At 37.4% G+C, this 19,839-nt stretch overlaps 1 protein-coding gene across 1 annotated transcript; it reads left to right on the forward strand.

Moving 5' to 3' along the window:
* The first annotated feature begins 553 nt into the window (after positions 1-553).
* On the forward strand, positions 554-19,773 carry KL (klotho). The gene is made up of 5 exons (XM_026674997.2): positions 554-1,382; positions 11,428-11,938; positions 12,602-12,867; positions 13,391-14,507; positions 15,514-19,773. The coding sequence occupies exons 1-5, from the start codon at positions 630-632 to the stop codon at positions 15,909-15,911; spliced, it is 3,045 nt and encodes a 1,014-aa protein (XP_026530782.1). The 5' UTR covers positions 554-629; the 3' UTR covers positions 15,912-19,773.
* Positions 19,774-19,839: the final 66 nt, after the last annotated feature.

Here is a 19,839-nt window from a genome sequence, read left to right on the forward strand (position 1 = left end):
ATGTCTGAAAAAGTATCCTACAAATTGAACAGTTCCTCCAGGTGTTGATTCTTTTTTCTTTATTAAGCAAACCAAGCAGCAGTAGGCAAACTGTATCAGGGAATCGTCGGCAGAATCCGACGTTCAACGGGAGAGAAACAAAGAAGTTTCAGAGGAAAAAGCAAACTATTCACTTCCTTCCCTCTCTTGACTCCGCGTTGTGGGATTGGGATTGTGTTGGAGCGTGTATGGCGACGAGCCGTCAATTTACCGCCAGAAAGATGAGGGGCGACTGAGCGCCTGAGGACTTCCTTTCCCCTACAGGCGCCGTACGAGCAATCCTCAGCCCAGGCGCGGAGGGCAGGGGTCTTGGCTTCCCTATCTCCTCCCTCTCCTCCTTCGTTCCCTTTCCCTTCAGCTGATTCGGAACAACTTGGTTAACCTCCCCGCTCCTTTTTTCCATGGAGGAGGAGGGAACCCCCCCCTCCCGGCGCGATCCCAGGTAATTATTAATAGCTCCGCGGGCAGGGCAAAGCAAGGAATAAACTTGGGTTGCCGGCGGGGGGAGGGCGGTGGCGGGAGAGAAGGCAGCCGGCAGGCACCGTCTCTTCTCACCCGCATCTGTTCCTGGACGTTTCCCCGCCAGCGCAATGATTCCCGCCACGACGTCGGGGCTGCCGTTCCTCGTCCTGGGAATGTTCCTTTGCCGCCCGTTAGCTGGAAAGCCAGGCCAAGGCGAGGCCACTTGGTCTCGCTTCGCCCACCTGCCTTTCCCGGACGACGCGCTCTTTCTCTATGACACGTTCCCTCAAGGCTTCCTTTGGGGAGCCGGGAGCGCGGCGTATCAGGTGGAAGGCGCCTGGAACCGGGACGGTAAAGGGCCTTCGGTGCTGGACACCCTCATGCAACGCTCCGCAGTGTCTTTAAGAAACCCGGCCGAGTGGCCTTCCTGGGACTCGGGCAGCAGCAGCTACGACCACGTCGAGCGCGACCTGGACGGCCTGAGCGCCTTGACGGTCTCCCACTACCGCTTCTCGCTAGCCTGGGCGCGCCTTCTACCTAACGGCACGGCGCCCGCCAATCTTGCCGGCTTGCGCTACTATGAGCGCCTGCTCTCCGGCCTGCGGCAGCGTGGCATCGAGCCCGTGGTCACCCTCTACCATTGGGACCTGCCTCAGACCCTGCAGGACCTTTACGGCGGCTGGGAGAACCCGGTTCTCGTCGAGCTTTTCTTGGATTATGCCCAGCTCTGTTTCCAGCACTTTGGCCGCCACGTGCGCTACTGGCTCACCATAGACAATCCTTACCTCGTGGCGTGGCACGGTTACGCCACGGGCAGGCTGACCCGGGGGTTGCGAGGCGGGCGGAAGTTGGGCTACAAAGTGGCGCATAACCTCCTGAAGGTAAGGATGGAGTACATAAAGGATCCTCAGCTTCTGTGAGCCTAATTGCTGCTCTTTGCTACGCATTGCTTCATTGAGCGCTGGTCCGAAGTAGCTGGCCAAGATGCTGACTTTTGTCCAGGATAATTAATGGTCGCCTTGAGAAATACCTGCCGGACTTCTGTATTTCCATCCAATAGGCCTTGTTACTCAGGCTGGCTGAGAATTGTGAGGAGTTGAAGCCCAATAGTTGTGGAGGCCACCAAGTTGGTTGGAGATTGATCTTGGAGGCCTGCTCCAGTTAATATTCCATTCCTGTGCCATTGTTATCAGAAGCAATTTCCTGTGCGCTTTGGTGGGGTTTTACTTCCAGCTAATATAGAGTTAAACTGTTAGACCTTGGCAGCAAATAAACAGTCTTGAGGCTGATTAAACATTAAATTATTACAGTTTAATGTTACTAGATTATGGCAACATTTCAAGAGTTGCCCCAGCTGTAGATTTAAACTAAAATGCTAAGGTTGGCAGTAAATGAACATTTGAGTAAATTGCCATTTGACAGAAAACTTTGAATGGGAATGAGCAGATATATAACATGATAGGAATAGACACAGATACTGAAAACCTTGCTTCACATGGGTTTGTCTGGCTACTATGAATAGAAATGAGACACTTTCCTGACATTTAACCCACTTGTTAATGAAAACAAATAGCAAGTTATCCTGCAGTAATTTAATAGGATTTTATTGGTACTCTTCACTTACTTATCAACATGAAGATATGTAGCAGTTATAAAAAGTGTTAGTTCTCTACACCAGCGTTTATCAATCTTGGCAGGTTTAAGATGTAAAGACTTAAACTCTCATCTTCTTAAACCTGCAGAGGTTGAGAAACAGTTCTCTATACCTTTGTGTTCCCTTGAACTTCTCTGACATTCCTGGATCCCTGGAACAAAGTTCAGAAAGCTGAATTTTAAAAAAGCATCAGGCAAGAAGAGAAGTTTTCATAAGTTGGACATAACTCATTAGGGAAAAATGCTTGAGTTTAGTGACAGCCTAGTTGGCTTGCTTGAGAGATACGATTCATTATAAAGAAATATAGAACAAATAGATTCCACTGTATTGAATGAAATTTACCCCATTAGCAATAAAAGTTCTCAATCTCCAACCATTCAGTAATTATATCTGATTTTTCTTTGTCATTTTTTATCTTAGTGCAACATCTTAATTTAACATTTTAATATTGTTTATCACTTGTTTTCCACCTGCCAATCTATATGTATATATAAAGATACAGTAGACACAGATTTTATTTTAAAAGCTAACTTTTTTTTAAAAAAAGAACATGATGGAAAAACAATCAATTTTTGTCATTTACAGAAAGATTTGAGGGAATGCTTCACATAAAACATGGCGTGAACATATCTACTTCTTTTGTAATGCCAGTACTCAAATGATAAATAGTTGTTGGAAACTATTTTATAAACTCCAATTAATCTAATAACTGTATTGCCCTTTTGATATGGATTTTTTAAAAAGATCTTTAAAGACCTTTAAATATTTTAAAGATGTCTGAAATTACAATGAACTGTCAAATGTAAAAAGTTAATGTAACTTTTAATAAGATACATTCTACTTGTGGCTAAACGTATTTTACAATGTAAGGATATTAGATAAACACATTAAAATAGCAGAGGTCAGCACTGCGTGGACTATGAAAACTAAACAAAGTGCCAGAACAAATAGATTATATGTGAAATAGCTGATTAAACTATTTCAACAAAAGAAGTCATAATAGTGATAACATATTACAGCTACTGAAACTAGTGCAATAAATTATTCCTACCAGTCTTTAAAAAAAAAATCAAATTATAGAGAATTCACAGGTTTTTTTTGTCAATTCAATAGAAATGTGAAATGCAGACATTAAAAGGAACTAATTTAGGTCTGTTAGCTAGTCCCTGAATTTAATAGAATTCAGTGCTAAACCCAGGATAAAGGGACAAACGGACTATCTACCCTGTTTCTCCAACAATACGGCCTCCCCCAATAGGAAGTCCCAGCATGTTTTATAGGCATGAAATGAAATTAAGCCCCTACCCCCAAATTAAGGCCTATATTAAAACATGCGAAATGGGGGGGGGGGGAAATGGCAGGGGGGCTTGCTGTTAGGAAGTACTTTTGTTGCACACCCAGATATGGTGCTGCTTGCGTTGACCCTGATACAAAGTGCCCCTCCAACGCCGAGGTCAACACCCAAGCCGTCGCCGCCCGCCTGCCCAAAGATGCAAGGGGGGGGGAATTAAGTTACCCCCGAAATGACAGCCTAGCCATTTTTTGGGGGCTCAAAAAAAAATAAGACCCGGCCTTATTATATGAGAAACACGGTAGTTCCTGAATTTAATAGGATTAAAATGGCGATTATATGATTCCAGGACATTGTCATAAATACATGCCACTTGCCAAGCAACTAAATTTTGGTCATGTCACCATGGGAATACTGTAGTAGTTTATAAATATGAGGACCTGTCATAAGTAACTTTTTCAGTGCCATTGTAACTTCAAATAGTCACTAAACAAATAGTTGCAAGTCGAGGACACAACTATATAATCTTTCTATAGACTTAATTACTTGGAAGAAAATCCTTCCTGGGAAAAGCTAATCTGTATGGTTTGACATTGACTTGATGGAAATCCATCAGATCTTTTCCATCCAGAAGGACATATCACTCCACAAAGGTGTATAACAGGGATGTTGAACTCTATTTCATTGGGGGCTGCATCAGGGTTGTGTTTGACCTTGGGCGGCAGGGGGGTATGTGGCCAGGCTGGGTGTGGCCATTTTGACATCACTTGTGTTGGGGGCACAGGTGGTGGCCTGGGTGGGTTTGGGGGAATACTCCAGCCTTCTGCCAACAAAAATGGAGCTTGGGAGGGAGGGGCGCATGTGGCCCTCTTGAGATCCATTTCTGCTGTCAGAGGCACTGCGGGGTGGTCTTTCACTGTTTCCAGGGCGGCCTCATGGGCCAGATCTAAGCATCCCATGGGCTGGCCTGGAGTTTGATACCTCCGGTGTATAATGTGGCTATCTTATGTTGTTTTATGATTTAAAGGATTTGATAAGAGTAAAGTTTTATGCATGTACAGTTTTATAGTTCTTTACAAGTCACCAGCAGTCAGAATCAAGAGTACTCCCCAGCCAAACATCTTATTGACATCAATTAGTGAAATAATTGTGCAATTGTGACAGTGAGATATCAATGTCACCTCCAGTGTAGAATCTGTATTAACTCCAGCATCCAAGGTAGATACGAGTAATTTGTATTAGTGTCTCGATCAAAGCCAGCACAGTGTCACAATTTTTAGAGATGTTTATATTAAGAAGAATATAAAATCAGAAAGGGTTGTGAAGGCTATTTCATCATTTAAAACTGTAAATAATGATTTCTTTGAAATGTTGCATGTGGCAGTTAAAAGTGAAGCAAAATACTTTTTTTTTCAAAAAAGAATATGGAGCTAATATGTTTAACATTATTAAAAATCACTACAGTAATTAATGTAATTAAGTAATTAAAAATACCTAAAAGGGTCCTATCTTTGGTTTGGAGAGTTTATGAATGAGGATGCTATGACAAAGATGGTTACTTGCAGGGGTGGGATAGGACAGGGTTAACTACCGGTTCGGGATTTACGAGCTTCCCTGTCTGCTGTGAGACGCATGCCTGTTAATCGTCATTAGCACACTGCGTGCCGAGAAGCAGCCTTTGAAACAGCCCTCTTGTTTTTTTAACTGCAGCTGTGCCTCATTCGGCAGCTGAAGTTGAAAAATCGGGAAATAAAGATCAGGTAAGAGCCCGGGTGGGCGGGTGGGCAAAAACATTAGCATACATAGAACCGGTTCTATGTCTGCTGCTCTACAGAGCTACCAGTTCTACAGAGGTGGACAGAACTGGTAGAAACTCACCCCTGGTTACATGCAATATTCACAATAATATTAAATTGATCAGGCACAGAGATAATAACTTATTTTATTTAGATCTGTTTTTAAAAAAAGAATTATGTCAATAAATCTAACACCTTCATTTTTTGTTATCACTTCATCAGTTTTATTTGCAAGGCCTTGGCATTCTGTATAATTTGGGACCATATAATTCTTATGAACTCTCCTATATGTGCACTGGAGTTACAGTTTGTTTATTGCATTAGAGATTAGATTAATTACTCATCTTCTGTTTCTTGTAGCTTTTCAACCATAAGCTTGATTAATGTGCCTTAATGAAATCAGTGAAATGAAACTGAGTTAAACAACGCCACATCCTGTCTTGTGCACTGAACAGTGACAAGTTCTTCACATAAATATATTATAACCATATTTGTCAAATTTGTGAGAAAGTTTTGAGGTTAGAAGCTTTAATTATCAAAGATCAATGTCAAGAAAAGATGAACCCTTGGAAACAATAACTTGAGTCCAATCTTGTGCAAAGTTGTTCAGGTTTAAGGAGTGAACATAAGGAAGAGTTCAAGTATAGATTTTGCACAAAAAATGTTCCAACTTTAGTTAAAAAAATAGTAGGTGAAAAGCTTTTGCTTAAAATTCTGATACAAATGCCTATCTATAAGAACTACTTACACTAAACTCATAGCCTGCCTCTTTACAAGGCAGGTAGGCTTATTTCAAAACAAATGTAGGTACAAAGGAAGATTAATGTATGTTGTCCAGCAAATTCCTGGGCAGTTGCTCAAAATCATCAGGCAAAAAATAAAAATAGCAAAAATGAAGCAGGCATTAATAAGATGTACTCAGTTCAAGAAGAGAAATAAAAAAATGCAGTTTTCATACAGGGAACAATTCCTAACATACTAGTTATGCTTTACATGCTTAATGTAGTCTTTGACTTATGACTGTAATGGAGCCAGGAACTTCCATCATAAGTCATGGTGATTGTAAGTCGAGGGCTCCACATGGCTGGACCCAACTTTATGACTTTTTTGGTGGCAGTTTTATTTTTATTTTGTTATTTATTTGATTTGTCAATTGCTTACAAGATAATAGGTATAAGTATAAACATAGTTATGAATACATGAAATGGATACATATAAGAAAAATAAAAAGAAACAATAGGACAGGGATGGTAGGCACGTTGGTACGCTTATGCACGCCCCCTACAGACCTCTTAGGTGAGGTCAATGGTAGACAGTCTAAGGTTAAAGTTTTTGGGGTTTGGGGAAGAAACCACAGAGTCAGGTAGAGTATTCCAAACATTGACCACTCTGTTACTGAAGTTGTATTTCCTGCAATCAAGTTTGGTGCAGTTTACCTTGAGTTTATTGTGTGCTCTTGTATTGTTATGGTTGAAGCTGAAGTAATTCATTGACAGGTAGGACATTGCAATGTATGATTTTATATACTAAGATTGGACCGAAGGCGGTGTAGTTCTAGGTTTTCTAGGTCTAGAATTTCAAGTCTGGTGACATAAGGTATTCTGCAACGAGTAGAGGAGTGGAGAACTCTTCTTGTGATATATTTCTGGATTTTCTCAGCTGTGTTAATATCAGATACGTAAAGTGGGTTCCAGACTGATTAGCTGTATTCAAGTATTGGTCTAGCAAATGTTTTGTATGCTCTAGTTAGTGGTGTGATATTACCAGAGAAAAAGCTATGTAGGATTAGATTAACAACTCTTAATGCCTTTTTGGCTATGTAGTTACAGTGGGCTCTAGCACTTAGATCATTAGAGATGAGTACTCCAAGACCCTTGACAGAGTTTGGATCATCAACAAGGTCTTGACTATTCAGCCTGTATTTTATTTTCTGATTTTTTTGGCAATATGTAAGACAGAGCATTTATTTGTTGAGATTTGAAGTTGCCATTTGTTTGACCATTCTGATACATAGTTGAGGTCTTTTTGAAGGGTAGCCGTATTGTCTGTGGTGTGAATGTCATCATACTCAATAAATGAATGCCTCAGTCATTCAACAAATCATGTATTCTTATGGGTGTATTTTACTGGAAACCAACAAAACAAGTTGCAAATTAAGGTAATGTGACTGTGGAATACTGCAACCAACCATAAAGGTCAGTCAGTTGCCAAGTGTCCAAATGTGGTTAGATCACTACAAGTTGTATGTACAGATGTTGAAACTCTGGAACTGGTTGTACATAATTTTTGGCAAGTCTATCATAATTTTGAATGCTAAGAGAGTGGTCATTAAGTGAAGACTACCTGTGCATTTAATTTGGTTCCCATGCCAGCAGAATAGAATTCAGTACAACAAATTCCACTTTTCTTTTGTGTATTCCTTAAATCTGGAAGGATTATGAGGATTCTCTTAAGAGGCATTGTAGAGTGCTTCAGGAAGAGAAAGGGAAGTTCAACAATAAAGTCTCTTTGAGTAGACTTCACCTTCCATTGATCTCATGGATATATTTATAAGTCAGCAGTGCAGAACTTTTTTAACATTGCCTTCATCCAGGGTTCATTTTTGACTTCCCAGTCTAGCCTTGATCAATCTGTTTTTCTGTTTATGTCCAATTTTCTTTTCTTTTTATGTTCAATGGGAACATATCTTTGATCCCCACTGCCATTAAGACAAGAGTTGTTAAGAATAAGGAAATTATCTTTTTTGATTTCTGAAATATGACATTCTTGCCACAAGAGTTCCTTTTCTTATTTATTGTATAACACATCCAAACAAATGTAAATAACCAGGAACATTTGTTGAGTTCAAAGCACAGAAGAGTTCATTATTGTTGTCTATATACAAGAATCAAAGCTAAATTGGCTGTAGATAAAGATTAACAGAATTCCCAGGAGGATGGGGTGGGTCCCTTGTGGCAACATAATAACTCCAAACTGATGACATGTTTAACCCCACTTTCCAGCTCAGCTTGGTCTTCTCTTACACAACCTAAATGTCACTTTGGCATTTTCAGCTTTTCAACTTGCCTCTCTGGTAACTTTTTTCTTTCCACCCCTCTCCCAGTTTTTTTGCATGTTCATAATATTTTCTACTTTGTTTTCAGTAAATTGTGCCATTTTTCCCCCCTTAACCTACTATATTAGCTGTTATAAGTTTCTTACATGGTAAGAAAATTTGCTGATACTTTTTATTAGAGATAGGTCAATACAATAATTATATTTGTTGGTGACTGGAAACTACTTATGTTCTCTTTGATGAAAAAAGAAAAATGAACTTGTGATTTATGGGTTTGAGGATTGGAAAAAGGTAGCTTATGAAAAAAGTAAAATTATGATGTAAACATAGAGAGAGAAAGGGTAAAAATTCAAATGCATTTACATCTGCTGTCAAAAAGATTAGAACTGCTTCTTTATAATTCCTTCCTTCCTGCCTGCCTGCCTGCCTGCGTCCCTCTTTTTCTTTTCTATTTCTTATTCACTTTCTTTCTTTTCTAATATTTGTATTGTTTTTATCTTTAAAATTTATATTTTAAATTTCTTCAATAAAAATTATACCAAAATAATAAGAACAGAAAAGGAAATTTACTGATACTGATCCCAGGGTATAGTAGGACTATTTAAAAGGCTATTTCTGGACACCTATATGGCCCCTTGGAATAGGAGACAAACATTTATCCAAGGCCCTTTTTAAATATGGGAGCCCGTTTTGTTAAAAGGCTAAGAAACTTTTACTCTTATTTGACTGCTGACTTTTCAGTTGTATTAAAATTTCGTGATGATGAATCCAAAATGCAGAGAAATTTTCACACAGATGCAAGTATAATACAATCTATATATACAGCCTATAAATAATAATACTGTAGTTTGTCAAAAAATTAGCATGTTCTGTTTAGTTTGTTATTGGTGGGATGAGGTATAAATTATTATTATTTAATTCTGAATTTCATTCATCAGGTCATCTCATCAATTATCCTTTTGTGTTTTCTCATGCACAAATTCTTCCTCTGCAGTTGAGAGACAGACATATGCCGCATGATACAATTTGTGGTAACATCAATTTACATTTAATTTTTCAAACATTTCATAGAAAGTAAAGACAGCCAGTTAGATTTCACTCTCTGAACAGTGTCCTTAGTTTTTTCTTATTGGTTAATGTCACATGCATCCAGAATCCACTCATCATTATTGTTATTAACAGTATACTGAGTTTGTATTGAAACTAATCACGCTTAATTTCTTGAAGAGGACTGTAAAGTAGATATTAAGACAGAGAGATAGCTAGTTCACACATGGTAAGTCATGATTTTTGTTAACAACATTTTGCTGAAGTAGTCACAACTGTTTGGGTACATAAATCATGTTAAAGCATAGTTTGCAAACCAGTAGCTCATTTGTAAAAGATTTACAAACTGCGCATATCAAAAACAAATTGTGCCATGGTTTAACATCACTTTGAATCCTCTGTACATTAAAGAAATATGTAATATATGTATTTTTCTGTTATTATTTTTGAGTGATGTGGGCAACTATAGGTTTAGTAGTATGGACACTAGAAGTTTTTACTCCTTCGCCTCTGACTTTGGTCTTGGTTAGCTGTCTCTGCCTGCTATTTACCTTGCCAAATGTAATATGTTTCAATACATCAATTTAGTGTTTGGGATACATGTACATGACAGCATAACAGACCCAATCTGGATGAATAGGGAGGAGGGGGAAGGTAGAAAAGAGATTAAAAAATATTTCTTCCTTGGACCTCAGTGAAATTCAACTTTCTACATTATCTTTCAGTGAAAAAAATAGCTGTTTATTCATTTCTTGGTATTTAACAGCTACTTGTGAAAACTCTAGAATCTAGATGGTTTACAAAACATTCTAACAAAAATAATAAAATCACTTTCCACTACAGTATAAATAAATAAATAAACCTAACCTGCTTAAATGGAAGTAAGCACTAGATGCTAATCTCTGAAAATATGTATGAAAGGCCAAGTTTTAACTGCTTTGTCGAATATGATGTAAGGTTGGCTCCAACCCTCCTATCTTTTTGTAAGGGTCTAAAGACCTGGCTCTGCCAGTTGACTTGGGCCCCCAAAGCGGGAATAGCACAATGGAAATGGTTGATCAAGTAACAACAGATCCCATTTCTCCTCATTCTACACCCACCCTCCTCATGTGTAATTAGAGTTTAATGATTGGTTTTAACATATTTATATTTTAATGTATATCGATAGATAGCTTTCTATGATTGTAAGCCCAGAGTTACCTTGTGTAAGATGTACAGCCAATAATTTTATAGCAGACGGACGGACGGACGGACAGACAGACAACGCGTGGATAGATGTATAGTCATTTCTTTCAGTAGTTGACCAGATGTTTGCAGTTCAGTTATGGTAACCTTCAGTTTACCCTTTTGGAATAAATAACATGCAAAGGGCAGAAAACTTTGGTAGAAAAAGGGTATGAGTATGAATATAAATAATATGAAATGGAGTAAGAGCCGTTTGGCATAGTAATTGATTCTGATACTGAGTTTAATTGTGAGTGCCATTGTTTAGTTACGATGTGTTTGTTTTCAGTTTTCATTTACAACTTTTATCTGCCTAGCTCTTTTTTGTTTAATCCTGTGTGTAGACAGTTTGCTGCCAAGTGATTTGTTATTTTTAATTTTGTTGATGGCCATTACATCATTTCAAATGGGTACTATGGAGTGAGGGGTTGCTTTGACCCTGTTACAGTTCAGTAGAAATGGATGAAGTATTTCAGCCAACATGCAAAGTCAGGGTGACCTTTTCTGTTCATGTTATCAGAATAGGGTTGGTATTTCCAACCCAGCGTTTAAAGTCATAGAAACCATTCATTTTGCCGTGATCACTTAAACCAGGGGTGTCCAACCTTGGCAACTTTAAGACTTGTGGACTTCAACTCCCAGAATTCCTCAGCCAGCTTTGCTGGCTGAGGAATTCTGGGAGTTGAAGTCCACAAGTCTTAAAGTTGCCAAGGTTGGACACCCCTGACTTAAACATTGCCATGGCCTCAGTGGTTGATTAGTGACTAACATAATTCTGTTTGACCATATAAATTAAATATAAAAATATTAACAGCTACAGCAACATTGGTTCACTAGTGTATTTCTTTCTTTTCTATAGGCCCATGCCAAAGTGTGGCATCTTTATAATGACAATTTTCGTCCTGCTCAAAAAGGTCAAGTATCAATTGCTTTAAGTTCTCACTGGATAAAACCTCAAAACATGACAGAAAAGAATATAAAGAGTTGTCAGAAATCTCTTGACTTTGTGCTGGGCTGGTTTGCTAAGCCTATATTTACTGATGGAGACTACCCTCAGAGCATGAAACGTTACCTTTCCTTGACATTACCAGAATTCACTGATGCAGAAAAGAACTTAATCAGAGGAACAGCTGATTTCTTTGCTCTTTCTTTCGGAGCCACATTAAGTTTTACTCGTGTGGATCCAGACATGCTGTTCCAGCAGCAGCAAACACTGAACCTGAGGCAGCTACTTTACTGGATAAGCAGGGAATATAATCCCTCACAGATTTTCATTGTGGAAAACGGTTGGTATGTTTCTGGAAGTACAAAGACAGATGATGCCACTTATATGTATTATCTTAAAAATTTCATACTGGACACATTAAAAGGTAAGATTGCCTTTGGCATTCTGGTCAGGATATATTAATTAAGCCATTTATAATGTTTAAGATAAGCATTTTTCTTATGTCAATTAAATAAGTTCTATTTTAATATCAATGAATAGGTATTTCCATACAGATGATTTAAACAGTATGTAGCTGTTTTCTCCCCCCCCCCTTAATATATTATTTTCTTAGTAAAAAAAAATACAGTATGAAAGGAGATATGGGAAAATATGGGAAGATTACAATTGAAAGGCCATTTAAGCTGAATTCCTTGGACAGTTTCGTACATGAGGGGAAATATTTGAATGTGAGAAATCTTGATTGGATGAGATTAGAATCTTGTTCCAAACAAAAAAAGATTTACTATTTATCATTGCAAAAACATTTTCTGAACAAGAATTGATATTATCTAAAAGGTTGAATCATGGCAACTGGACCAAATTTTGTTAATCTCAGATGTTTCGTTGCACATCCAAGCAATTTCATCAGTCAAAATATATATAGAGAGAGAATCAGACAGTCAGCTCTTGCCACACCAACTTCAGGGGTTTCTTTCAAAGTTGTATTGAGCCTTCAAGAAAATTTTAAAATTGATGTAACTGTTCAGAAGGGTACAGTGTTTAATGCACAGAGAAATTAGTTATGTATTTGTCGTTTATTCTTCAGCTATCAGATACGATGGAGTTACTGTGATGGGGTATACAGTTTGGTCCCTAATGGATGGCTTTGAATGGTTCAGAGGCTACGTTCGACGGGGCTTATTTTATGTTGACTTTCAAAGCCAGGATAAAAAAATGATAATGAAATCTTCAGGTTTGTTTTACCGAAAGGTGATTCAAGACAATGGTTTCCTCCCAACACCAGAAACCCAACCTTTTAAAGGAACATTCCCCTGTAATTTTGTTTGGGGGGTCACAGAAAACTTTCTTCAGGTAAGACAATTGAGAAACCAAGTGAGATTTTCTAGTCTTTCTTTAGTGCTAATAGATGATGATTTTGTCTGATTCAATACAAACATTTTATAATCGTACCAATTTGATGGAATTCTGTGATAAAGCTCTTCATAAATAACACATCTCTCTTTGTTTCATATGAGAAATGTCTATACACATCTAGAGACCAACTACAAAATTTATTATCTTTCAGCTTTTGTTATTTCCCTACTGTACAGGGAAATTTTGTTTCCTCCTAAGGAACCTATATGTTTATATTTGAAAACTTCCCAAACCACATTAAGAGTGAAGAGTGGTATAGAAATTTGATAAGTAATAAATAAACAAACCAGTATAACATTTTCTTATATACGTTGGTAGAAATACAGAATAAACTCAGAGATGGTTGTATGTTCGCAAAAAAAGAGATACCATGTTCAGTTGCTTTTGTGATAATATTAGTTTGTTGGTTGCTTTTTCTATTTGTGACAGATTTAATTCCTTTCTCCCTCTTTGTTTCTAGATAGATGCAAAACGATCTCAGTTTATTGACCCTAATATTTATATATGGGGACTTCACCAAACCAAGAATCTCATCAAAATCGATGGAAGTGGTGTTCTGAAACTCAAGCCTCACTGTGTTGATTTTTCTCATATCAGACTCCAGATTTCTTTACTTCAAAAAATGCATATCACACACTTTCATTTTTCACTAGTGTGGCCTTTGATCCTCCCTCTTGGCAATGAGACAAATGTAAACCAAACACTTCTATTTTATTATCAGTGTATTGTCAATGAACTAATCAAAGCTAATATCACTCCTGTAGTTGCTTTGTGGCAACCTGGAGCTATGAATCAAGGTCTCCCTTTTTCACTGGCCAAGAATGGAGGATGGGAGAGCCAACATACTGTGGAAGCTTTTGTTGAGTATGCTCAGTTCTGTTTTAAAAACTTTGGACATCATGTGAAATTTTGGATCACCATGAATGAACCCAATGTGGAGAACCTGACATACACAGCTGCACATAATCTCTTGAAAGCTCATGCCAAAGCATGGCACTTGTATGATAAAAAATTCAGAAAGATTCAAAACGGTAAAATATCAATTGCCTTACATGCTGACTGGGTTGAGCCTGCCAGCCCCTTTTCAAAAAAGGGTGAGGAAGCAGCCAGGCGTGCTTTGGAATTCGATCTTGGCTGGCTGGCAGAGCCAATCTTTGGATCTGGTAATTATCCAGAAGTGATGCGACAGTTGCTTCGCCAGAAAAATGATCTAGGTCTTTATAATTCTCAATTACCTTATTTCTCAGCAGAGGAAAGTAATCTAATACATGGCTCCTTTGATTTTTTTGCTCTGGGTCACTATACCACAACTCTTGTCGGTTCCGAAAAAGACATTCCCAAAAAGTATGATCCCCTTCTTGATATCCAAATGATAAAAGATTTAACTTGGTTGGAATCACCCAGCCAAACTCCAATGGTGCCCTGGGGACTACGGAAGCTTCTCAATTGGATTAAACATAAATATGGAAATATCCCAATTTATATCTTAGCCAGTGGAATCGACGATGAGCAGAATCAGTCTTATGACAAGTTAAGGATCCATTACCTGGAGAATTATATTAACGAAGCCTTAAAAGGTAAGGATCCTATGAAAAAACATTAATGCTTTAATAACCATGTGTTTTGCTGCATTGGAACAATGTGTGCGGGAAAGATGAGAAAGATATTTTTTTAAATTTATTGGAATTTGTCAAATGAGAACAAAAATAAAAATACGACAAGGACGATAGGCATGTTAGTGCACTTATGCACCCCCCCCTCATGCATATACTAGGACTGTGGTTTCAGATTATAAAGGAAATAAAAACTAAAGGTGTACAGTGGCTTGAAGGCAAGGCAAGGAATTCCAAGGCACACAGGTGCAAACAGCATCTGTCTGCAAGTCCTTAAACCAAACATGTTTTCTAATATGCTTGTAATAGCATTTGGGTCTTCAGAACCAAAGAATAGCAAGGTCTACTGAAAATTTAGTTTTCGCAAATACAAAGCAGGGTGAAAATGTTTGTGTCTGACAAAAAATAGAAAAATATCTTTTTTTAAAACTATGAAACCATTGGCTCTAAAATATATATTTTATCCATGTAGTTACTCTTAGGGGTCTTCTTTTGGCTGTCTTTGCAATCTCTTGTGCACATTTTTACCTGTCTGTCATCCTATCTTCTTTTTCCAAAGTTACACCACAGTGACATTTAAAAAATTGTATATTGCTTTATCTTTTATTGCTGTGATGTAGTATCTCTTTTAATCTGTTGCTTTTAATGGCCAGGAAAGTTTTTAAAATTATTTTCCTATGCAAAGATAAAGTAAAAATAACATAAGAATAGAGAGGAAAGGCTGATGGTTTTCAGTGTTTGTTCCAAACAAGGTGAGTTGTTTGTGATTGCATTTTGGTATTTTTATTTTAATGTAAAAGTAGGCATAGGTAACTTCACATTTGAGAATTGTGATGAATTTAATAAAGATTATATTGTTTCTATCACTTCTTCTGTATTGGTCATATACTAATGTACAAATAAGATTGCTGCTAAAATAAACACACTACTAATTTTTTGTTCTTCTGTTCTTTTCTGTGTTTTTTTTTAGCCTACACCTTGGATGATGTTAATCTCCGTGGCTATTTTGTCTATTCTTTTAGTGACAGAGGGGATTCCAAATCATATGGCCTCTACCGTTACGTGATGAACAAGTATGAGGCAAAACCTTCACTGATGTACTACAGGCAGATAATTGACAATAACGTCTCTCCTGACTCAGAAAGCCAAGAGCAGCTCTGCCCCAAAGAGCTTCTTCGTTGCCTAGAATGTGAAACTTTGAAAACCAGAAACTTTTTATTGGTGTTTATATCATTCATACTCTTTGCTTTCATCGTTATTATACTTCTAATGGCTTACCACTCCAAGAAGATTGAGAGACGATCCAAATACCCTTATCCAGTTTTTTGCCGTCTTTCACCTGTGTTACTTGGAAAAGTCTGGAAATAATTATGCAGTAGGTTGTGATTATTGTTGCACTGTGTAGGCCATTTAATGCTGTGGTTTTCTAAGACCATAAATGAATCATGTCCATGGAGTTTGTGTGATTCCTCTTGGGATTGGTGTTAGCATTTTTACTTTTAGTTCCTTAATATTAATTCCATCTCTCTTCTCCAACAGTTGCTTTGATTCATCGAGGGAGGAGCAGAACATTGCCCTTTCTTACATAATTAGAAAGATCCTCATGTCATTGTTTATCTGCACCATGTTGATGGAGATCTCTTTGATCGGATTATCTCTTGGGGATGATGGGATTTGAAATGAATAACTTGTTCAAACGCTGAGAGGAGGAAAGCTTGTTCAGTATGCTGTCAGTGATGCCTTCTTTCAGTACACTCCCTTCTCTCCTCTTTTTTATTTCCTGTTTATACCCCAAAACTTGATTCACCTTCTTTGTGGATGAACATGCTTAGTTTTTTAATGAGCTAATTTTTAGTTCCTGTTCTAGAAACTAGGATTTTATTTCCATAATCATTGTAACTCTCCTATTGTTTCCTGATTATGTATCTATTTAGTCACCATGAGAACCTTTTTTTAGCTGGAGGTTTAAAATTAGACTGATGAAGCTATTCATTTAGATATACTATATTTTTAATAATAAACTCCTGACTATTGAGTTCTCAGGATACAATTAACACCTTATAAAGTCTTAGACTTTAAGAGCTCAGGGATAGTGCCGCATATTTAGTCCATGCATATAGTGCTTGGTCTAAAAGGCTCAATTATCAGTAAGTAGAAATAATACTGTACTGCCGTAGATGGATAAATGTTAAGTCAATACCTGTGTACTTGCTGATTCTTAAAATGGAAACTCAACCTAAAAAAAAATAAAAAATCCAGCATACAAGTAAGAATTCTAACGGCAAGAAAAACCATCATCTTAAAACTGCATTTTCATCAATTGTGAAAGTGCTCAACTAAATTTTCCTATAAAAGAGAAAATTATATAGTCAAATACGAATGTCTGAAGTATTGGATTTCTGTAGTATTTAACGTTAATTTATTTGTGTAAAAAGAGGCAGCCAGGATAATTTTGCAGTTTGTCCTATTTCTACTTGCTGATGTTGCTCACACCAGTGAAAGAATCTGTTTTATTGGATCTTGCATAGGAAAGTTGTAAATAGGGCCGGAGTAAATATGACACCTGGTAAGCTGTGAAAGCAATATTAGTCAGACAGCAACTGCAAGATTGGATATTTTCGGGTAAAATAATGGAAGTCCTGCCCTGATCATTCCCTTGAAATTAGCCTTGAAATGAAGAAAGTGGAACTAGCAACCAGCAGGTTTAAAAGCTTTTATGTTTTTAAAGTTTATTTTTTAAAGTTTATTTTTTCCTATTAGCATTTGGTGCTAATCTTTACTTTCTTTGCACTCACCCTGTGGAGATAGGCGGTAGACAGATAGACAGATATAGGTGATATATGATAGAATGGATAGATAGAGATGACAGACATCATGTGCTCATCTAGCCTTTCTCCAATTGACACCTGCTAATTTACTGTTGACTCCCCAAATTCTCAACTTGGTTGGCAGAATCACTGTACTCTTAACTATAAGTGCAATAATAAACAATTTTACAATAATTTAAATCCCAGAGGACATTGCAGAAATAAACATGCATATGATTGTTACAAGTGCCCATAACACTTTGTGTATTCCATTTTGTAAAAGTGCACTTTAGGTTTTTCCTGCCCCCTTCCCCTCCCCCCACACCCAGTTTTTGCTGTTGTTGACTTCTTTCTCCCTTCTGTTCCATCTGCCCAATTCTCAGAGACTGCCAGACAGTTTTCTTGGCAAGGTTTTTGAGAAGTTGTTTGCTATTGCCTCTTTCCTAGGGCTGAGTCCTAGGGTGGAGAGAATGACTGGCCGAGGGCCACTGAGCTGGTTTCTCAGGCAGGACTAGAACTCATAGTGTCTCAGTTTCTAACCCCTATGCCTTAACAACTATATTAAAGATAGGTTTTGCCAGTTTTGAACATTCTCAGTACCAGGTACTTCAAATAATAGAGATAACTATGGAGAAATTATTTTACTTGCATAACATACAGTATTTCTATTCTTTCATTCTTGACCAAACCAGCATGCAGTAGTTTACAGTACAAATACAAAACAATAAAACAATAGAAACATTAACAGGTAATAGATAATCAGAGTTGGAAGGTCATCTAGTCCAACCCACCACCCAAGCGAGAGACCCTACACCATTTCTGACAAATGGCAGTCCAATCTCTTCTTGAAAGTCTCAAGTGATGGCGCTCCCACAACTTCCGAGGGCAAGCTGTTCCATTGGTTGATTGTTCTCACTGTCAGAAAGTTTCTCCTTATTTCCAGGTTAAAATCTCTTCTTGTTCAGTTTCCATCCATTATTCCTTGTCTGGCCTACAGGAGCTTTAGAAAATAGCTTGACCCTTTCCTCTCTGTGGCAGCCCCTCAAATATTGGAAGACCGCTATCATGTCTCCCCTGGTCCTTCTCTTCACTACACTAGCCGTGCCCAGTTCCTGTAACCGTTCTTCATATGTTTTAGTCTCCAGTTCCCTAATCATCCTGGTTGCTCTTCTCTGTACTTTTTTTAGAGACTCAACATCTTTTTTTATAATGTGGTGACCAAAACTGGATGCAGTACTCTAGGTGTGATCTTACTAAGGCTTATAGACATATGATCTAAAATCTCATTATAACTCCAAAAGTAATAATTGTACAAACAATTTAAAAAAGCACAAATCCAATGCTAAAATAAATAAAACAATCTTAAAATAACACATTTCAATATTGGATATGCAATACAGAAGAATTTGGGTATAACAATATGTATGTTGTATCTTAAATCAGGGAGTAGTGATCTATTGAAGAACTATACCCAATAATAGCAAGCGGAGAACTGCATTCTATAATAAAATATATTATGATTACATTGTAAATGATAATTTGTGTATATGTACATTTCTGCAGCATTGCGGGGGAATGGCCCATTGGTTTTGTTTTGCTAGATGAGAATTCTTGTTACAATGCTAAAATTATCACTAGATGGATTTTAACCTATGTAAAAAAAAGTTTGAAAGCTTCTATTTTAAATTACACTTTGGTGGGTAGAAAAATGGTTATTTAATGGAAAAACAAGGACAACTGAGATGTGAAATTTATTGCCTGGGTTCATAAACCCATTATTTCCCAATTGTAAATTGCACACTGTTTCCCCCCTATTATTTATTTAGCAACTGTGAGTTTTGTATGTTACTGTGAATGTATCTTGTACAAATAGTCTATTATAAAATATGTATAAAAAGTGTAAAATCATAATCTGAATAGTTTTGCAATCACCATCTATTTTTGCTGATTCTGCTTTGAAAATTCTATTTCAAGTCATGTCCTTTTAAATTTTCTTTAAATGTCAAGCGCCGGGGAAATCAGGAAATTCAGGCACTTCAAGTGAGTATAAAGATTTATTGCACATTTAAGCTCTCTATAAGAATCTGAACTACTAACAGTAAAGGGAAATTCACGGAATTAAATATAGAAAGAAATTCAAGGTGGACTGGACTTAGATCTCTTGTGGGTGCACAGGGATTCATGAGTGATGACGAGTTTGACCCCTCCCTTGGACTTAGCCTGGTCATCTCATACAAATAACCTGTATATTATTTCTACTTTCCTGAAACCTATAAATGTGATATGACTGTGCAGTTATATTAGCAAATTCCAATTATGTTTGTCTTACTGTATTTTATGGAATGAGTGGTAACAGAGAATATATTTGCAAAGTGAACCAAGTATTTGTCTTATTTATTTAATAAATTGAATTACAGTACTCTTTATTGAAGTAGTTCCATATATTTTTGAAAACAATTTGTTTATTTACTATTTTTGATTCAGCTACT

This window comes from Notechis scutatus, chromosome 5, assembly GCF_049901735.1.
Source record: "Notechis scutatus isolate UNSWTSFEM ecotype Mainland chromosome 5, rNotScu1.2, whole genome shotgun sequence".
Lineage (NCBI taxonomy): Eukaryota > Metazoa > Chordata > Lepidosauria > Squamata > Elapidae > Notechis > Notechis scutatus.